Source organism: Terrapene carolina, unplaced genomic scaffold (genome assembly GCF_002925995.2).
Source record: "Terrapene carolina triunguis isolate 2854851 unplaced genomic scaffold, T_m_triunguis-2.0 Scaffold66, whole genome shotgun sequence".
Taxonomy (NCBI): domain Eukaryota; kingdom Metazoa; phylum Chordata; order Testudines; family Emydidae; genus Terrapene; species Terrapene triunguis.
In genome coordinates this window covers 28,777,136-28,799,029 of record NW_020664417.1, presented here as the reverse complement: position 1 = coordinate 28,799,029, position 21,894 = coordinate 28,777,136, and the positions used below count along the sequence as shown (strand labels likewise).

General features: G+C 40.3%; 1 protein-coding gene across 2 annotated transcripts in view; it reads left to right on the top strand.

Annotated features, from left to right (window-relative positions):
• The window catches only part of FSTL5 (follistatin like 5), a 529,446-nt gene that overhangs the window by 140,921 nt on the left and 366,631 nt on the right, over positions 1-21,894 (top strand). For both annotated transcript variants that reach the window (XM_024211556.2, XM_024211555.2), the window contains exon 3: positions 3,675-3,923. In XM_024211556.2, coding sequence (XP_024067324.2) covers positions 3,675-3,923 — 249 coding nt within the window. The remainder of the gene's footprint in view (positions 1-3,674; positions 3,924-21,894) is intronic.

Here is a 21,894-nt window from a genome sequence, read left to right as displayed (position 1 = left end):
CCGCTCTCCCCGGCGGCGAGAGAGCCCCTGGCGGCCAGAGCGCCAGGGGGAGGGCGGCAAGCCCGGCTGGGGCTCTCCGCTCTCCCCCCGGCAGCCAGAGCTCCGGGGGGAGGGCGGAGAGCCCCCTGCGGCCAGAGCGCCGGGAGCAGGGCGAAGAGCCCGGCTGGGGCTCTCCGCTCTCCCCGGCGGCCAGAGAGCCCCCGGCGGCCAGAGCACCGGGGGAGGGCGGCGAGCCCGCTGCGGCTCCGCTCTCCCTGGCGGCCGGAGCGCCGCGGGGAGGGCGGCGAGCCCGGTCGCGGCACCGCTCTCGGGCCGGAGCGCCCCGCCGGGCCGCCCCCCTCCAGGCGCCGCCCCAAGCACATGCTTGGTTGGCTGGTGCCTGGAGCCGGCCCTGTATGGGAGACAGTGGGGCCAAGTGGTTGTTATCTCTGTGTCATTACCCTATCCTGTGGTAAATCTCCACCTAAATTAGTGTGGTTCTCTTCTGAAAAGTAGCTGTTTATGATGGCTTAATGGATAACCATGGTTATTTTTTCTTAATATTAATTAATTAACATGTGTTCAGTTTATGAGCAAATTTCCTAATTACCAACCCTATGAACTAAGCCTGGCGTCTGAGTCAGGCTGGCTGGGTTTTTTTTCCTTCTAATGCATCATCACCAGTAATAAAATACTTTAGGCCAAACTGTGTCTTCATTTCCCCATTGCCTTTGTGTTCTTCCCTCAGGGACACCTGTATACACCAATTGCCTTCAGGGGGTTGGCACAGACGCAGTTTATTGGCCCTGTTATTGAAACTTAAAAAACCAGTTGTGCTGATGCACAGGAAAGGAAAGAACCCAAGTCTTAGCTGTATTAGTTCTATAGGACTAACAAGACGATTGTAAAAAGTAATAAAAACGTATTTTAGTCATTGAAGTCAGCATGAGACCGAATGCACTCAGGGAGCATATATGTTGAGTACGAAGTTCTCAATTTTCGTAGTAGAACCTCAATTTTATGCTATCTAAGGCAGCATTGCCTTTCACACTCTGAGACCACTGGGGATATTGGCTGGCAGCAGAGTCCAGCATGGATCTGGAGAGGGACTGGAAAGAGTTACAAAGGGGCAGAGAGCCAGGAGAGAGTTTGGAGCATGTACCACTTTGGGAACTAACGTCTTGCTCATTCTGGGAGTGAAAAGCAAACTCTAAAAACACCACTAAAAAACATCTGCAGGGAGAATCTGATGGAGTTTGCAGAACCCTGCACTGGGTTATTCCAATAAAGAGAGGTGTTTTCTTGTGTTTATTATTATTGATGTTATGGGATAGTGAATATTGTATATTATACATGGCAGTTCTGTTCTTGTTTTTGTACAGGTTATTTTTCTATCAGCCTTTTTGATACAATTGCTTGTGGCTTTTTAATATCTATATAGTAAACCATTCCAGTGATATGAAGTATTGTAGTAGATTTTTTTTAAAAAGAAGACTTGTAAAAGTTGGCATGATTTAGAGTGAAAATATCTTTTAAGAAGAGTAAATTATGCAAAGTTATTGGTTGCTCCTGATTGCAATTCATTTAGTGTATGACAACTGAATGTATACCTAGTCATGATAATCAGATTAAATTGATTTAATCTCAGGCTGAACTATGTTTCACATTAGTCATGGATAATTACAGTCAGAAAGGCCATGTTCTCACCATTCATTTACATAATATGAGATCCAAAAGGATGCTTGTATGGATTAATTACATTTTGTTTAATTGTATTGAAGCTACTTAGAATCTGTACGTTTGCATGTGGTGTAAAACAGATCATTAACTCCTAAAAAATGGCTAATTTTCTAATGCAACCAGTTTATCTGAATTGCTAGTTTTAGGAATACCAGATTTGATGTTGTACTATAAATGCGCACTGTATCCAGTTTTTTTTCACATCACTGATACTCAGTTTGAAGCCTACTAGACATATTAGGCTGCTACTCTTCCCTTCTGTGGAATCCATAGCTGCAATTTATCAGGTTATTTTTTGTGTGAGGAAGAGCATTCGCCCCTTCCACTGCTCTTTGCAGGCCTTGTAAAGAGTAAAGTGGGCTCTCATGCTCACTACCTGACATAAGTATCTAAACAGTCAGCATAAGTAGTAGTGGAGCAGAAAAATAAAGGCCTTGTTCTATAGACAACAGAAGAATATTGTTATTTTATAACACGATTGCCCTAGAGATACCATAGTAAAACCTGCACCAAAACCTTTCAGTCTTGCAGTCCTTTTCTGCTCTATTTAGCACTTTTGGCTAATTTGCCAACATATTAGTAAAATTGTTTTGAAGGCCTGATTTTTGTAAATGCTTTGAATGATCAAGGTGGGTCTCACATATGTGGAGTAGAGATACTGTTTTCAAGGTTGGACATTATGTATGCACTAGAGAAGCAAATGGGAGAGAAGGGGACAGATGACAGCATACAAAACAGTGGAGAATAAGGAAGAGAAAATCAGAGCAGGATAATTGGAACAGAGTATATGAGCAGTAAGGAATACAGAAGAGAAGTGGGGGGAAGAGAGGAGCAAATGAGGAAGAGAGACCAGAAAAATGGGTTGGTCTGAGAAAGAAGCAAAGAGCGAATGAGGGGAAGGAAGTGGCTATCCTAATCTGGTGGGAGAGGTGGTTATTTTTCTTAATAGGAAGGTAGGTGAGAGAAGGGGAAAGAACTAGTGAGAATAGTGTTTTGATTTTTTTAAATAGTGAATTCCTTTCTTTCTTGAAATATTCAGATGTCAATACTTTTAAGAACAAACATTCCTCTTCATCCCCCAATTTGGTTTATAGCTGCCATTTAAAATGAAGTTCTCACACACAAAAGTAAAGTCAGCTACTCCAAAATTGGGCTATTAAGTTGGAAGTTACAGTGTTCAAATCTTCTACTGAGGCTCAGAGTTTAAAAAGAAAAAGGAAAAGAGGACCCACAATTGCAATTGACTGAGGGTTGGCTTAAATGCAGAATCTTTAAAGTAAGTGCATACAACAAATAATTCATATAGGGCATGGGAGAAATACATTATTTTCAAGCTTCTTGAAATTATAGTGAGAACAGTAGTGGAATTTAAAAGTATTGCTAATTGGTCTTATGGTTACAATTTACTTAACAAAAGAACTGCAGACTATCTGCAGTATATTGTCATCAACTCTTCTTATGCTATGGTATATCAATGTTTCTTCATCAGCCATAGATTACATTTCCTAATTTTCTAAACACTGGTATTCTAAAGTCTGCCTCTTTCAGAAACCTTAAACATCCTATTTGGCTGCAGGTATTCTCCCAATAGGACATTGCATTATAACTGGGTTCTCACTTCTTATACAAAGTATGCAAACAGCCTTAAAAGATTCAGAGGATACTGACTTGATAAAATCAGAGGATTTAAAGTAAAACAATGCCCCAATCGTAGTAACCCTTACAGAGTAACCTACTCTGTGGATTGCAGAACTATGCTTTTTCATGTCACAATTCTCACCCATGCACATCACAAGACAATTCTTTCTACTGTGGTATGTAACAATTTATATTAGATTCATTGGGCTCCAATTTCTGTTGTCAAAGAAAACCTGCAGGCCAGGTGTTGTATATTGTCCTGGTTGTCAGATGATTACATGTAAATTCATAACTGTTTTTTTTTTTCTTTTCCTCAGGGCATGTTGATCAGGATGGCCCCTTTGGATCTTGTGAAAATAAATACTGTGGTCTAGGCAGGCACTGTGTTGTTAACAGAGAGATTGGCCAAGCTGAATGTGCATGCATGGAACACTGCAAATCTCACTACAAGCCTGTGTGTGGTTCTGATGGAGAATTCTATAAAAACCATTGTGAAGTGCACAGGGCTGCCTGCTTGAAAAAGCAAAAGGTTACCATCGTTCACAATGAAGACTGCTTCTTCAAAGGTAAGTGGTTGGACAAAGTCTGGAATACTCTTATCAGGTACATATTTTGAAGCAATTCAATTAAAGCACCAGTGAGACTGCACAGAGTGTATTGTGAAGAAGTGATGCAAAAAGTTGATTTGACAAGTATTTCACTCTAGAGATTTCTTGCAGCTGTTTTTTCATTTTACTCAATATCCTCTGAAAACAGTTTGTATAAACCTGGGTAAGTCAAAGTGTGGCTCTGGGACCAATATACCCAAAGAGCTATACAAATGTAGCTGATGACAGTGTTCATCATTAACATGGGGTGGTAGTCTCAACATGCAGTATAAATTCATGCCAGTGACACAAAATACAATCAAAGACTTGCATGGGGTTCCATGTGGGTGCAGGAGTCCCCCTGTGCAGAGCTGCTTGTAAATTGGAGACCACACCGAATGCTGAGAGACGGCAGTTGGCAGCAGCTACATCTATCATCTTAAAGATAAGAGTCGTCACATCCTGCTCCATTTTATGCAACTGAAGGGCAGCTTTGAGGCTCCTAGAACACCACCAATACAGTCCCTGATTTAACAATGTTTGTATGTACTGATGTAGATGATGGAAGTATTTTAATGTATTTTTTTCTGAATTCTGCATTGTGTGGCTTTTTCTTGTTTAAAGCAGAGAGAAGCAGATGGCTTTTCAAGAAAAGCTGCTTTTCAAATGAGGCACTCTTAATGGCCTGATTAGATTGAATGACTTTGTGTGCTTTTTGCAACTGACATTACTTTATTAACATTTTTGTGATAAGTTATGTTTACAAATACTTGCCCTATATAAGCAAGTGTGAACTGTTCAGTGATCCAGCAATGAATATGAAAATAACCACTACATGAAGATGTCCACTAAAAACTCAGAAAAGAGAGTTCCATTTCACATAAAACAATACAACTAGGCAACATCTAGGCACATTTAAATAAAATAATAATTGTATGTCCTAGAAATTAAGAGAGATTCCAAGATTTTTGCATATATTTTAAATCTTAGAATTACTTGCAGTGTGGTATAAATTTATGCAAATATTACATGTTAAAATTTTCACTCCTGTGTTTTCCACTACACTTTACGGTGTAGAAAGATTTATTAAATAACTGAAATTGTCCCTATAACTTTATCTTCTTTGTAGTAATAACTTATTACTAATAAGCATGTAATGGCTAAAATGAGTACAGCACACTGCATCATGTACAATATAAAAAAGCTGCTCTACATCATGTGTTTTTTTTCTTCCTGGGGAAAATGTTGCTTTCTAACTTTTAAAAAATGAGATTGTGATCTCTTGGAGTTATGAACCAATTATCCATGCTTTATCACCACCAGATGAATTATTCCTATGTGCCCTCCATGTGGTATCCTTGAAGATCACTTAGAAGTTTCAGCTAGTTTAGAATGTGGTAACCAGTCCAGTCATTGCAATGGTGTTTCTCACATGCAGAATATTATACCAACAGTCTATTTTAGAAGGTCTACTGGGAGTGCTAGACAAATGCTGTTAGAAGTTTTACTGCACTTTTGTTGGCTTAGCTCCACAAGACTGGAGTGAACACTGGGTCAAACTCTGACTTCATTGAGGTTGCACAGGTGAGACTGGTGGCAATTTGACAAACATTGTTTTTCCACTACCTGTTTTTGTTAATTTCATTGGGGCATATCATGTTGTTCATTTTTTTTATTTATTTAAGTAGGAACCTTTGCACATGAATGGCATAATATGACCTCTAGATATTAAACGGTTGCATTGCAGTTCAGAACAGTTGAAATTGTAGACATAGCTCTCTTTTAATTAATTTAAAGGATGGCCTGTTTTGTTTTCTGAATTTGTTTTTAAAATCATTGAACATTTTCCCGTTCTGCAGCCCACCACCACATAGTACAGTCACTTTCTAGTGCCTCTGTTACCACCATTATAACAGGAAGCAGGGTGTAGGAAGCTGTTATACAGCAGCCAATTCAGAGAGAGAGAATGCAGAAAGGAAGGTCTTGTAAGGAGAATGCATCATTTCTGAAAGGCTGAAGTTATGGGGGCTGGATTCCCACCCACCTTTCACCTACCTTTGTGGAACGAGAGAGAGAGAGAGGGATTTCTTCCACCTGTAGTAGTTCTGCTTCATCGACCATATCATCTTACAGAATTCCCAGGATGTGCTCAGTAGGGCAATGCCCTTGACTTAGTCAGCAGACAAAAACTTAAGAGCTAAGGAAGTTTTCTTGCATGGAAGGCCAAGAACTAACAGTCAGAACCTGAATAGATCGTGTCTTTAGAAAAGAATTCCATAACCGTCAGCTGCCCTTAGCTGGGTTGTTAGGCAGGTCCTCTGCAGTGGCAGAGCCTGGATCCTCATGCACAGAGGATCTGGTCTTAATCTACCACTGATTATAAAGCATGTTTAATTATTTTGAAACTAAATGCAGAAAACAGTTAAACACTCCTGTGTTATCACAGGTAGTGTTTACTCATAGAGATTTATTAATTTTTTAGTAGGAAATAACCTTTTTAACTGTTTCCATTCAAGATCCAATACAACAGCATCTATTGTCATTGGTATCATAGATGCATTTCAAATGATGCTTTAATATAAATATTTCAATTTCTGTGTCATGCCTATGTCATGTCAATTTCTGTGTCATTCAGTTTTCAGACTAGGCAGGCATTTACTTCGTTATTTTCCTATAACTTTTTATAACTGATCTAATCCATACAGTTGTTTCTAACAAGCACATTTTTTTCCAACTCTGACACAAGGTCAATCTGTTACAAAACAAAATTTACTTGCTTGAGCTTTAAATTTAAAGCTTCAGACAGAAACTGAATATAAATCCTAAAACAAAATAATTGAGAATGACCCCTTTTATAAGGAACACGGCTACACAGAAAACCACTTGCCATTCAGTGAGTAGAGAATGAAAATCACACAAGCAAATGCTCTGTGCACCTCAATTAGCATCACAAACAATAACGGCTCAGTAGCTATAATTGTTAAAATAGTACAATGTATATTTGAATAATTTTCAAATTGATCTTGAACTTCGGCTTAGTGATGTGGAAATTGCCCTTTGAACAGAGTGGTGTGTTTATATGTGAGGTTGAGGGAGTGACATATTAGACCAAAAAAACCTCAACCCTTTTGGTTTATGTTTGGAAACTTCCATTGAAATCACAGAGAATCGCTTGTCTTGTCTGAGGTCAGTATGTTGCCCTGTAGACAGAAGGAATAACATTCTATACTAATACCTGAAATATCTTTGAAATATGTATGTAGGGCCTGTGAGCTTTTGAGGAGATGGAGTCAGTCCCTCTGCTTATGTTTTGATGCAATGCAGATCTTTAGATATCCACATCTTTCTTGTTTATAATATAAATTATTTGTCTCTAAAGCAGTTCGACACATTTTTGTATTGGCCCCAGTGGCAAGCTGTCAGTCTATGTGGGTATGCTAAGTGAACTGACAGCAGCAGAAGCAACAGATCAGTTGTTCTCCTCTCTCCAGTGTCTTTGATAAAGAATGTTCTGATATGGCCATGGGAAGACTCATTGGACCACTGTCCTCTGCCACCTTCCTTTCCAACCACAAATGAAACCTTGTGTCTCCTGGGCATTGGACTGCACTAGTATCAAATAGCAATCAAAGGAGAAGGGATAATTTGTTTCCTTTTCTTTCTCTGTTGATTGAGTTCTTAGGCAAACAGCACACTCTATAACACGAATCAGATGCATTAAGATAATAGAAATTCTAAACCAAAACTAATTTCTTCCCTTTTGCATAATTTCTCACCAGTTTTTACTAGCATAGCTGTATAGCCATTGGACACACAACAATAATTCAGCAGCATGGCCTTACACTGACGGTTTTGTTAGATGTTGATCTATATGCCTTCTGAGGTTTGGGGACAAATGTACTCTGCTGGGAAACTAACCTCTGTATGAAACACTCAGAAAGTAGGATCATATTCCTCATCAGTATCTTCTGAGCCAGAGTTACTCAGCTGCAGAGTCAAGTATCTCTAGTCAATGAATACAATGTACAGCTACCACTGTCAGAAATGTGATCAACCTTTCACCATATGTGAATGCTTAAAACTGCTATTAATGATATCAAACCTTAAATATCCTCAGCAATTAGGAGAATGTTTGAAAGACCTGGTCTGTGCCCCACAGAACTTACATTCTAAGAACGTACCAAGAAGTGATTACGGTCAGTAGGAGAGTAAGGAGATGGGAGCAGAAATGTTTGATAAAATAGATCATAGGGTTGGCTTGATTTGTTTTGCATACTACATGGTGATTATATGTGATAAAATTTTAGTTTGCAGTTTCTGGACAATTACTTTTTAAGCTTTTTTGAAGATAAGAGGGAAAAAAAGATGATGGAGAGTGGGAAGAGAAGGAAGGAAAAGAGAGGTTGATGACGGGCATGAAGAACTGGGTTAGATTAGGGAAAGGGCGTTATGCCTGGTGAACTGAAGTAGACAATATAAGACAAAATGAGAAGTTGAAAATCATCTTTCTGATGTCAGCAGGCTGAGCTTGTGAGCTCTGTTGTGCTCCTGCTGCCTGTTTGGCTGGCTGGCTGGCTGAAAGGACACTTTGTGTGTAGAGACCACAGATAGGCCACCCTCGATGATGTCCCTGATCTCGGGCCATATGCTTTGTGCCCCAGAATTGCTTTTGACTGGTGTAGTGGGAGAACTGATAAACGGCTGGCTGACTGCACTATTTGAGGAAGAAGAGAAGGAGGATAATAATAAATAACCCCCTGCTATCTGTTGCCAACCTACCTTTAATAACCCCCAGTGGGTGGTGATTTCAATTGATTAGAACTGCTCTACTCTGTGCTTCTGCCAGCATCTTTGCAGCATGTATTCTCAGCTAGAGCTAATGGCTGTCTGGCAAGTTTAGAAGGCTAGAATTGTTCTTTCACTTGGGAACTAGACTTCTTTTATGTGTGAGACAATGAACTGTGTGATTGAGCAGTGACGTCATCAAATGATACAACTGATGTGTAACACACAGTAGATGGCGAGTGTCCAAAACTGGACATCAAAGAGACTTTAGTTAAAGTTTTTCCTCCTTTGTCACATGCACTGCACTGTGTGTTGGCCTCACTAAATCCATGTCAGTAACTTTGATAAAGTTTTATTTAAATGGTAGACTGGAAACACTAGGTATTTCTTTTTCACTTATGTTGCATCACAGACCTGCCTGCAGTTCTCTTGTAATATGGATTTCTGTACAAAATGCCACATGGCATGGAATTTTTATCCTTGTTTACCTTTTTATTCTTCTGGAGAAGCTCTTATTCTAAGTTGTCTGCCTGAGCTGCTGATTCAGTGCCATCACCACTCAAATGGCCAAACCTGTGAGGCATGGTGCCCATATTTATAGACGTGATGGATAAAGTGTTGACAGTATTGAAGCCACAAATAGGACTAAAATCCTTTGGGCAGTTTTGTAGTGTGTTTGTGGCCCAAATGCTGGAAAATTTGTGAGAATTGCTTGGAGTCTGACACTCCTCTTTGCCCCGATTGCTTTAGAAACAAAATCAGTTGAATGAGTTCAGATATGAATTCCCTTCAAAATTTAGGAGGTTGATTTTCAGAGTTGGAATATTTGGGCCCACTTTTCATTGCAATACATTTTAATTTCACTAAATCTTTTTTGAGGTTTCTGTTTTCCATTTTACCTGATTCTAACACTTTTCAGATCCTGGCATAAAAATGCAATATGTTGGCTGATCTTTCTGCTACCTGTGATAAATATTAAATTTGATGTGATTTGAAATAGATGAGACAATATACACAAAGTGGCATTTGTGTATTTCTGTGTATGTATTTCTTGTATCATTCAAAACATATCAAAGGCAATACTTAATATTTTTAGCCTATTGGTAGTTTAAAAGCAGACACACTTGTATCTAAAATTGTTTTTTCTTTTTTACTATTTTTTTAGAAGATTCCTGTCCACTGAGATACTACAGAAGACTATTTATTTTTTCACTAAATTGCTACTGGCAAGATTCTTTGTTTATTTTATTATTTTGCTGAGATTATTTTTCTACTTGCAACACTTAGATACTGAATTTGATGTCTGTCTCTTTTTTATTTATTTATTTTTTTTTGGACATTTCTAGCCCATAGTTTTACTCAGCTTAAATTTTGTGCATTGGGTTTGAAGCGATTGTATTTTATTTCATGGTTGCTAGGGATGGTTGCTGTTCTATTAGCAGGTTTGGGAACAATATAGTGACAGGGTGGCATCAAGAGACCTTTTTTTTTTTTTTTTTAGTCAAAAGCATTTTGTTCACTGCAAACACATGATTTATAAATACTCTAGTAGCTCATAATCTCTAGGTTAGTGATTTTCAACCTATGGTTCACAGGCCCTCGGGGGTCCAGCTATGAAGTGTGTGTGTGTCACCTTAACATTCACAGTTTGTGGAATGGGGGAGAGAGAGGGAGCAGGAAGGAGGCTGTATCTGCCATGTGCTTGTTTGTGCTCCCCTGCAATTGCACAAATGTAACTGGGAATAGTACAAGACTCTTTTTGTGGGGAGCTAATCTGTGTCTCGGTCTCTCATTCCAGATTCATAGTGCTGTAATGCAGATAGGCTTTACAGACTTGGATGGTGGCCAGCCTAGGGGCAGGTAAATGTGGGAACAGGAGTAGAATTGAGCACAGTAATGGTGAAACTCTCTCAGATATGCCTCCTCCATGGGGACTGCAGTGAGAGGCAGAGTTAAGGGGAAGTTAAATAAGTATGAAATATTGAGTAAATATCAATATAAATATTATGCGTTTAGATCTCTGCAAATGTATACAGGACCGGTGAGACTCCTTCCTCTTTCCCCACTGCTAGCCACACCCGGAGGGACTTTCCAGTTTTGCCTCTTCCCCCCTCCCCCCCCCTCAAACAGCCCTGGAAGTCTTCACTGCTCTTTTCCCCTCTGAGACCTAAGGACCTTTCCTCCTCTCATTTTCCTCTGACGGCCCTTCCTTCTCCTCTTGTTCATGCTGTGCATCCTTTTATAGACATTGTTTTCTTTCTGTATCATGTGGGATGGATGGATGAACCTTCTCAGAGTTGCAAAGTGAAAGGAAAAACAGGCACAGATATCAGGCCTGTTATATACTGTGGCTGATACACCCGTTTCAATAACATAAACTAGGCTAGCTGCTACTTGATGAACCCTTCTTCAGGTAACCAAGGTCACAAAGAAATTATTCCTACGTGTAACCTGGAATGTTTGATCAGCGGGGAAGAAAGGTGTAAGGAATAAGGCAGCTAGTACATCTGCATATTTGCCCATTCTGCCTCACAGGGAAGTGGCTGCTGGCCAGTTGAAAGCACATGGGTCAACCAGCAGAAGGCTGGAGCAGGACAGCTGTGCTGTGGCTTCCTGATCAGTGCTCCCTCCTCCTCACTCCGGGGCAGGCAGCCAGGAACTGTTCTCCACTCCAGAGGTAGCTAGCCAGTTTCAGCAGTTGCTTTCCGGGGAGCAAGAAGCAGGAGATGAGACGCCTGGTAAGTGGCTGTGGCTTGTGTAGTGTGGAGGTGGGTTCAGGGCATAGAAATGTGGGAGGCTGGCTATATTTCTGTGAGTTGGACATTTCTCTGTGCAGCTAATTGGTACGGCGGAACAGGGTGCACGCTGAGATTTCACGAGATCTCCAGGAAAGTAATCCTCTGCCGAAGGTTCCGTGGCAGAGCAGCTTTGTTCCTTCCCCCTTTTGTAGGAGACTTTCCCATGCCATTCGGTAATCACTTGTGTAGGGACCAAAGTGGCACATAGGCAAGCAGAATAGGGAGCAGGGTGGAAGCCACAAGTGCAGAGTAGATGTACCCTTGCTTCCTTGCTTACACTCAGCAGTGAGATATCTACTACAGTGGCCCCTGCCTGTGGAAAAGTGAGGGAGAATTTTATAATTTTTTCCCTAGTTGGCTGCACCGGAACCCTTGTAGAGTGCTCTTTTCCCAATGTAGAGCGCCCCACCCCCAGCCTTCTTCAGTTAGGAACTTCATGATTAACTGCACTGCCATCCGAATGTCTTCATGATACTTAACAGAGCATAGGAGAGCAGTGCGGGATCCATCCTTCTCACAAAGATTCCAAGGTGCACAGCAAAGGTGGGCCATTGAAAAAATGCCATGAAAACTGTAAGCCCATGGAGTGCTGGGACAGAAAACAATGCATCACGGGACATTTAGCACTGTCCTGAGATGCGCTGCAATCCACATGGTCATCTCACAACACCTAGCAACAGAAGGACTGTGGGATAGGTACCCACAGTACATTGCTCACACTGTCCATGATCATGCCCCCACTGTGGACACGATCTGCCGACAGAGGGAGCAAGTGAACACAAAATTGTGATTTTTTTTTTTTTATTGTGTTGACACAAATTGGTAGTGTAGACAAGGCCTTAAATGAGGCAAACTCCTTTAGGGTGGCGTTTCCAACTTCTGATCCTAATGTGGTGCCTGAGTCTGATATAACAGAGGTAGAGGTGAGAAATACAGTCCAGGAAATGAAGACTGGTAAGGCAGTGGGACCTGATGAAGGGATGACAGATCTAGTGAAAGTCTTTGACAACAGAGGTATAAAGTGGATGAGCAGAGTGGTTAAAGTTGTATGGCAAGGTAAGAGAATTCCTGAAGACTGGTCCAAGTTTATCCTGGACTAATACATAAGGTAAGTACTCATGAATGTGGAAGGTATTGAGGGATAAAGCTCTTGTTGTATGAGATGAAGGTACTGGAATGGATTCTGGGTGCTAGTATTAGGAGAATGGTGGAATCCCTCCTCAGACAATAACAGTTTGGGTTAGGAAAGGACAGGGAGCCACAGATAGCATGTTTGTAATTCATCAAGGGGTAGAGAAATGACTATTCTACCAGCAGGTTAGCATCCTGGCTTTTATAGACTTAAAAAAGACATAATAAAGGGGATAGAAGGATGCTTGTACCAGTGCTGGGGAAACATGGAGCATCTGAGGATTTAATAACTGTGGTGAATGCCCTATATAGATCACCTAAAACAGTGATCTGAACAAGTCTCTTTGAAGTGAAAGCCGGACAGTGCCAAGGGTTGGCCCTAAATTGCTGCTATTTATCATATTGATGGGCTATGTCAGCAGGAAGACCCAAGTGGGAAAAGGTGAGAACCAGTGGCGTAGCCAGCTTTTAAGAGGAGGGGGAGCAAACCTAAAAAAGGCGCCCCCCTTGGCTCCTCCTCTGGCCACGCCCCCCCGCTCCTCCTCAGGCCGCTCCACGCCCCCCCCCCCCCTGGGCTGGCCCCTCGGGCCCCCCCCCCCCCCCCCCCCCCCATGGCTCCTCCGGCTCCGGCTGCCCGGCCGCCATGCTGCGCCCCCCCTTGCTCCTCCGGCTGCAGCTGCTGGCCCGCCGCCAGCCTGCACCCCCCTCCTCGCTCCTCCAGCCACGGCTGCCGGGCCACAGCCAGCCTGCGCCGCCCTCCCGCTCCTCCGGCCGCGGCTGCCAGGCCACAGCCAGCCTGTGCCCCCCACCTTCTCTGGCTGCTTTTGCAAAGGCGCCGCTTTTGCAAAGTGTGCAGAGGGGAAGCGGCTGTTTCCTCTGCACCCCGCTAGCTACGCTACTGGTGAGAACCTGCTATATGCAGACAACCTAGCAATAAGGGCATCCTCAAAAGAAAATCTAGAGGAAATAATAAGCCAGTAGTATGACCAGCTGTGCAGGCATGGGATGAAAATGAGCATGTCTAAGACTGAGGTTGTGTGGGTAAGTAAAAGGAGCCACAGTGTGACTGGACATAATGATTAATGTGAGAAGAAACCAGACTCACCAGTTCAAGTACCTTCGTGGCCAGGACATGGAAGATGGTGAGCTTTAATGTGAGATACCGTCCAGATTCGAGGGTGTTGGAACAGTGTGGAATGACATCTCGGGTATGCCATTGAGACTAAAAGAGAAACTGTTTAATAGAATAATGGTGTACCCTGTAGTATGGTGCAGAAGCATAGGCAATAGAGATCACAGATTCAACACCTACAATATTTGAAATGAGATGTCTTTGTGCCACAAGAGGAGTTGCATGAAGAGACAGGATTGGAAATGAAAATATTAGGATGAAAGTCAGTCTGTGATGTGGCTGACAAAATCCAGGAAGCAACGACTTTGCTGATTTGGATGAATGCAGAGGATGAATTAAAGACACCTGGTCACGATAGCATGGCAGGAGAGGGTGGTAGAAAAGAGACCCCGAGGAAAGCTGAAGAAGCAATGGATGGATTGCACCAAAGAAAATCATAAATGGATCTTAAGGCCTCATCAAACAGACAAAGATAGTGGATGTTTGCATGATGACCCAACCCCAGTTGATAGGATAAGAGGAAGAAGCAAACATAACGTAACCTGTTTAAAACAATGACAAACAAGCAGAATGAAGTGACTTTATTCTTCAACTGGTTTATACTGCAGATGTTTTGTGCAAACAATCTGACAAGGCATCTTATCTCTGCTTGATGCCACAGGTTATACTTATAAGAAGTGCCTCCAAGGTTGTAAATTCTGGATTAGTATGCAGTCAGTCACTGTAGCTGCAACAAACAGTACAGAGGTTAGATTGTCTGAACCCTAATGGATAGGAAAGGATCTACATCAGAACTGGAATCTGTATATTTCTAAAACTAATCTCTCAGCAACTGGTAAAAGAGGTCTTTTTACAATGAGTAATGGTCACATGCATTTAGTCTGAGCTGCTGGCAGATGTAGTTTGTAGATAAATAAGGTTAAAGCTGTGTTTTGGGTTTTTAGAATATAGGATAATTTAAACTGTGGTTTATGTGAGATTCTTTATTCACCTATTAATGTAGCATGTTTTAGATTTTAACAAGCAATATTCATCCAGGTGGGGTTAATGTTTATAAATAATTAGATTGAACATGATAATATTGTTCTTTTTGGACTTTATTTATTTTATTGTATAATTATGTAGCTTGATTAATCAAGTGCACTTGTCTAAGTTTCAGCTGCTGTATACATCACTTAAGAAAAATATCTGTTGGACCGATATCTATATAAAACACTTTGGTCTGCTCCAAATAAAGCTCTGCTTTTGCTCCATTTAACATCCCCACAACTTCTGCACCCACCACCAATAAGATCTATCATCCACAATCCTACTCAGTTCACTCCCTCAGAAAGAGCCTGGAAAATAGGCCTCCCAACATGCTCTGAAGGCCAACACATATCTGGACACTGAACCAAGTACCAGAGTTGAAAATTTCTCTCCTACCAATCCTTTCCCATTTAAACCAGAGAGCTGTTGGCAGGAATTACTTCAGTTGCATTATGCATTGTTTCATGTTTTGGAAAAGGCTTTATATGTAGCTGTTGTAGAGCACAATGCAGTAATCCATTTGCAACCTGACAAAGGCATGGATAACTGAAGTGAGGTTTTTGTCTGAAAGAACAGGGTATTAGAAGATTTAGCAAGATTCATGAGCTTTATCACTTTGTGGATTTAATTTCAAGTGGTGATACTGTATCTGCACAAATAGTTTCACTAATGCTTAAAAACACCTACATACATGTCAAGTGCAATACAGTAATTCTCCAAAACTAGTATAGTTTGATTTCACTAATATATTGTGAGCAAACAAGATCTTTGTCTTGTTCATTCTTTTCTGAAGATCACATAATATTTACCATGTGCAGGAGCTAGAACATATATAACATTATTTATAAATTGGTCTACAAGGTACTAGATTTTTTTCAAAAAGGATGAAATTCCCTTTCCCCATTCTCTTCCCATCCAGAATATAACACATGTAGTCAAACCCTGTGTGAAGAGTTCTGGGTGAGTTAGAATCCAACTTCCTTCTCTGTACCAGAATCAACGGTTAAGTTTTGCTACTACAACACAGATCCACTCTGTACCTTGTGAAGGGTAATTGGGACATGGGATCCATGATAGTGGAGATCCGGGAGACCAATCCTTAGCTCTCCCTATATATTAGCCAATTCAGGGTCACTGTAGAGCCACTTGTCACAGCACCAGTGGTGTAGAGCCTGCTGAGTGATTGCTCCACCCACCTCCCCCAAGCTACTTGAAAGGCAGAGCAGGGCTGATGTGGTACATGGGGCTTCAACACCTGGGCAACTTTCATCTAAAACAAAATGATTAAAAAGTGAAAACAAACACTTAGTTTAGTGTTTTAAAATAAATATCAGCAATCTTTACTTTGGGGGTGTTTCTCCTAACACAGAAAAAACATAGGCAAGAGTGGCCAACAATGTATCAACATTCTGCCTGCTCTGTCAACTTCAGCGCTCTGTCAGGTGTAACTCCTGGTACAGGTTTTTATCAAAATGGTTACTTTTAATCAGAGAGAATGTGGGATAGTGAAAAGGGATAGTAAATCAAATTAAAATTGAACTATCCAATCATAAATTTAAATGTAACAAAGAAAATTTATTCTTTACACAGACTTTGACATGAAATGTATTTTTCAGAGTTCAGAATAACAAAGCATTTAGCTGATGCACGTCAGCTAATACAAGGCAAACAACATGGTTTCTTTAGTTTTAATTAAAGTCATGCCAGAATTATCATCAAATCTGAGGAACTATGTCTGATTAATATAACATATTTTTGGCCTGTAAAGATCTTAACAGTTGGATACATTTCCACATTTACATGACGTATTGGAAAATCGCTGTAACTCAGAGTTAGCTGGTATATGACATAGCAGTCATAGCAACAGCTTCTTTCATTAATAATAGAGTAAATAGGCATATAAACACACACACAAATTGTGCTGAGTAAGAGGTACTTAACTGTCAGGAGAGCAAATTTGGACTGGATAGAGCATATACGTTACAAGCGTGTCTTGTACGGTTTTCCATACTCTTCCCATTTACATGCTATCATGACAATCCTAATTTGTTCACAACATCGTGTGAGGCACATCTGGTTCAAGATGTCAGAGCTGAGAGACACAGCCTTTTTCTTAGTCTTCAAGTATATAAAAGAAGAAAACTATTAGAAGATTTTTGATGGAAAGGGACCCGTGAAAAGTGACCTCGCACCCCCTTCCTGCTTATTTATTACTTCTCCTATCGTTGGTCCCCACATTTGCAGTTTAAAATGCCTCCAGCTGACAAGGCTGCATGGAATTAGCTCTGGAAGTTTGCACTGCTGTTCAGAATATTGATCAGTTCGGGCTGCTCTCTCTCCACTTTTTGTAGCTAGATTGTCTGGCCTGCCAAGGGCAGAAATGTTTTGTTGGTTTTTTTTTTGATTTTTTATTTTATTTTATTGATTTTTTTTTTTTTTTAGAAAAAAAGAGGGAAAAATAGTGAGAGAGAAGAAAACTTCTATCTTTTTTGTTTGTTAAATAATGAGTAGTTTGATTTCAGGAGAGTAACAATAGGACTTGGAAGGTGCGATATTATCAGGGATAATGCAGACTAGTTACTAGTTAATTTGCATACTGCAGTTCTGTTGGTTAACATGCTGTAAGAGTTGAATGTGGTTTTGCTCGTGGTTGTTGGGAGTAACAGGGTTTTAATAATCTGATATAAAAACCATGTATTTCTCGGTTCAAATGGTTGACTTCCACTGACAGTTTACAATGATGTTGTGGCTGATTAGTGGCCTGTACCCTTCCTTTCCTCCCTCCTCAGCTCCATTGGTTGGAATGTGCAAGGCTAGAGATATGGCTCTGACTGCTACACATCCCTTCCTTTCCACTCTTCACCTACTTGATCAGAGCGAAGAGTATCAGGTGTACAGTCCCATTGTCTCTCTCCCATTCCAGAGCCATGTTCCACACAATTCAAACATGGTCACCCAGGAAGTGAGAGGTGATGTGCAGCTGTGATGGATCAGGGTATAATGCAGTGGGTCTCAAACTTTTTTACTGGCAACCCCTTTCACAATGCAAGCCTCTGAGTGTGACCCCCTAATAAATTAAACACACTCTTAAATATATTTAACACCATTATAAATGCTGGAGGCAAGAGGGGTTTGGGGTGGAGGTTGACAGCTCATGACCCCCCCCATGTAATGACATCCCAAGCCCCTGAGGGGTCCCAACCCCCAGTTTGAGAACCCCTGGTATAATGTAACTAAAAGTTAACTGTTAGTGATCATCTTCGAGAACTCATGGAGAATGGGTGAAGTCCAAAAAGACTGGAGAAGAGCAAACGTAGTACCTATCTTTAAAAGGGGAAACAAAGAGGACATAAGGAATTATAGGCTGACTAGTCTAACTTCAATAGCTGGAAAAATAGTGGAACAAATGATTAAACAATCAATTAGTAAACACCTCAAGGATAATAAGATAAGGAATTGCCAGCATGGCTTTGTCTAGAACAAATTATGCCAAATCAACCTAATTTCCTTCTTTGATGGGGTTACTGGCTTAATGGAGGGGGGAGGGGGAAGCAGTAGATGTGATTGTAGTAAGGCTTTTGACACAGTCCCCCATTTCATTCTCATAAGAAAGCTAATGGAATGTGGTGTATGTGAAATTGCTATAAGGTGAATGCATAACTGGATGTAAGCCTGTACTTAAAGAGTAGCTATCAATGGTTCACTGTCAAATTGAGTTGATGTATCTAATGGGGTCCTGCAGGGACCTGTCTTGGATATGGTACTATTTGACATTTACTTGAAAGATTTGGATAGTGGAGCGGAGACTACACTTATAAAATCTGGTGAGGACACCAAGCTGGGAGGGGTTACAAACACTTTGGAGGATAGAATTGGAATTCAAAATGACCTTGACAGATTGCAGAATTGGTCTAAAATAAACAAGTTACACTACATTAATGCACACTAGTGAACTTTTAGCATAGGGATGGCTGAATCGGGCATGTAGACTTATATCAAGGTTTGAGCTGACTCACTAAGAGTTTAGGTTAGGAAGGCAGGGAGGGCAGATTCATATAAGGTCTGATGGATTTGAAGCCGCTCTGTAATAATTTATGAATACTATATGTTGGTCTGGTTATTGGGTAACTCATTAGAGGGCTGTCTGGGGGGGTGGGGAGGGGCGGGAAGGGAGGAAGGAAAAAATCTCTTTAAGATAGGTAAAGGCCCCCCAGGATGTAGGTGAAGGCACAAGGCCTGACATCTGAGGGGACTGCACTCAGAGACCACAACAGGACAGAGGTGTAGCTAATCCTGGAACAATAACAAAAGGCTCTGAGTAAGGCCAGGATAATAACTTGATGTGGTAGAGAAAGCAGGTCCAGGGGAAAGAGTCAAATTTAATACTTTAAAGAACATCTTCTTTATAGAATTCTTTCTTCATTTTACTTTCTGTAACATAATCTAGAAACAAAAGAAATTACACTACTGAAGGACTACACTGTTTTCTGATATCCATACATGGTTCCTACTGAAGTCAATATGAGTTGGCCACGTGACTCTGATGGCAGAAATTGTTTTTAAGAAATTCTTTCCAGAACAACAAAACAGGTTTGTTAGCCTCAATATTAATTTAGTTCTTTTTATTTTTTTTGCTGGGATCTGAACCTTCTTCCATTGAAATCAATGGCAAAACTCCCATTAACTTCAATGGCAGCAGAACTAAGCCACAAAGAGAGAGAGAGACAGAGATTGATTTTCTTATTTTATAAAGAAACTCATTCTCCAGAAGAGTGGTTATTTGAGATTGAAAAACATTTCTATGGCCAATTGTCCTAGAAAATGTGCTTTCTTTATACTTGAAGTGAATATTAAATGAAACTCATAACAAATTGAGCAAATACACACTAATTAGATTCACTGGTTTTCTGTCTGTCTGTAATGATAACATTGATTTAATTTAAAACTGTTAGAAGCAAATAAAAGAAACAAATTGAAACATATTACAACAAAAACAGGTTAAAATGTCACCGCATGACATAAGCTAAAGTACAAGCATACAAATACTTTCATTCGTAATGGATAGGGTTTGCAATTTTTGCATTTATCTTTATTTGGTTGTGTCACAATTAAGTTCTGAACTGTATATTGGCTGAAAAGTTTGTCTCCCTGAGGGCTGGAGCAGATGGTTGAAATATTTAGAGACCAGGACTGCTGAATCTGTGAGAGAAGAAAAAAATGCATTCACTTGGAAAAACTGCTGATGTCAACCTAAAGCAATAGGGTTCTTAGCAGTGCTCTCTAAGGGATTATTGCTGAGGCTGCCAATAACCATATACTACACTGAAGCCTTTGTTTTTCTTCTTGTTTTAATAGTAATGTTATAGCTATTTAGTAAGGTTATATTTGTGTAGATTAGAAAAAGCAAAAGTACTGAGTGTTTAGTATCTGTGAATAAGAAATTAAAGCATTTTGACTCTCCATGTTCTAGGAAATTCCACTGTGCAAGGAAGACACAAAGAACTTAGCATTTTCCCAAACATCTCTTTGATAAGTTTAAAATGAAATCCTTTAAACACACAGAGAACTCTAATTGCATTGCTTTTAAGAATCTGGAATTTGCTTCTGCTTATATAATAGTTTTCCCACAGGAAAGTGGGAAAAACACGGGGGGGGATTAAAATGGTAAGTTTTGATACATTGATAGGAACATATGAAAGTGAGAAAATACCTTTCCAGTGCTAAATACTAATTATGGTTAAGAAGTTTGTTTCATTAGCACTCCTAAATTTAAAACAACTGCTGAATGGATCATTTCTTTATTTGCCCATTTCAGTTTCTCTTCGATAAAGGTCCTTGCCATTCAAATGGAACATAAAGATTTTATTGGTCCCTAATGATGCAAACTACAGCTGTACAATCATCATTTAAGAATCTGAGCTCTGTGTGCTCTTAGATCTGCTGTCACTTTATCACAATTGTAGAAGTATCTTTAAGTGTATTTGCTTAAGCAGATGGTGAATGGCCACACTGGGAATACATATATCTTTTTTACTGTATGATGAAGTTTTAAAGCAGAAATTTTAGCTATGGGGGTAGAAAAACTTGTATAATCAACTGTATATAAAAGAACTGGTATAAGACCCTAAAGCTTCTAATACTAGTGTGTAGGAAATTGGTATAGATTTAATAAATCAGGATTTGTGACCTAAAATTGCATTCACTTGTATTGTGGATTTAAGGAATCTAATGATTTTTTTTCTTAATTGTTTTTGTAACTGTTTTTAGAATAAATCTTTGATTTTAAAAATCACACCCAGCCATCATTCCAGAATGTTAACTAAAACAAAACAAGTGGTAAGGATTTCTGGCAAAAGGCTTAAGGTAAGGAGGTAGCCAGGCAATGGCATCATTCACTGGAATGGCCTGATTTCAGGCTTGATATGAATACCAGTGTCTTTAATATACTTTAGATCAGGCCCTTAAGGAGAGAAAATCATAAGGAGTATCATGCAGGTAAAAAGCAAGAGCTAGTGGAAGATCCATAGGACAGTAGATGGAAGGCTTGGGAGGTGTATTAGGAGATATTACAGCTGGATGAAAAAATGTTGGCAACTTTTTTTTTCTGTCGAAACCAAAAAGTTTCATGAAAATGTGCCAGTGTTAATTAACTTTCTGATGAGAAGATTATTCAGGTCCAGGATGGAATCATAAAGAGAGAGCACAAGGCCACCTTAAAATAACTAATAGCCTGGTAGTGTGAGACACCCTGGTATGCCTGATTTGGAGCAAAGACTTGAACTGAAGTCTGTTCCAAACTAGCACACTAACGACCAGGCTATGGAGTCAGTCTCTACTTGGACCAATGGATATTTAATGATTCATACAAAGGGGAAAACAGCTCCAATAGTAGAAACTGACCTTATAACCCAGTTGCTGCAGCACTGGCTTGAGGCATGGGTTCAAGTCCCTGCTCTACCAGATTTGGATAAACCCAAGATCTTTTTCAGAGTAGCAGCCGTGTTAGTCTGTATCCGCAAAAAGAACAAGAGTACTTGTGGCACCTTAGAGACTAACAAATTTATTAGAGCATAAG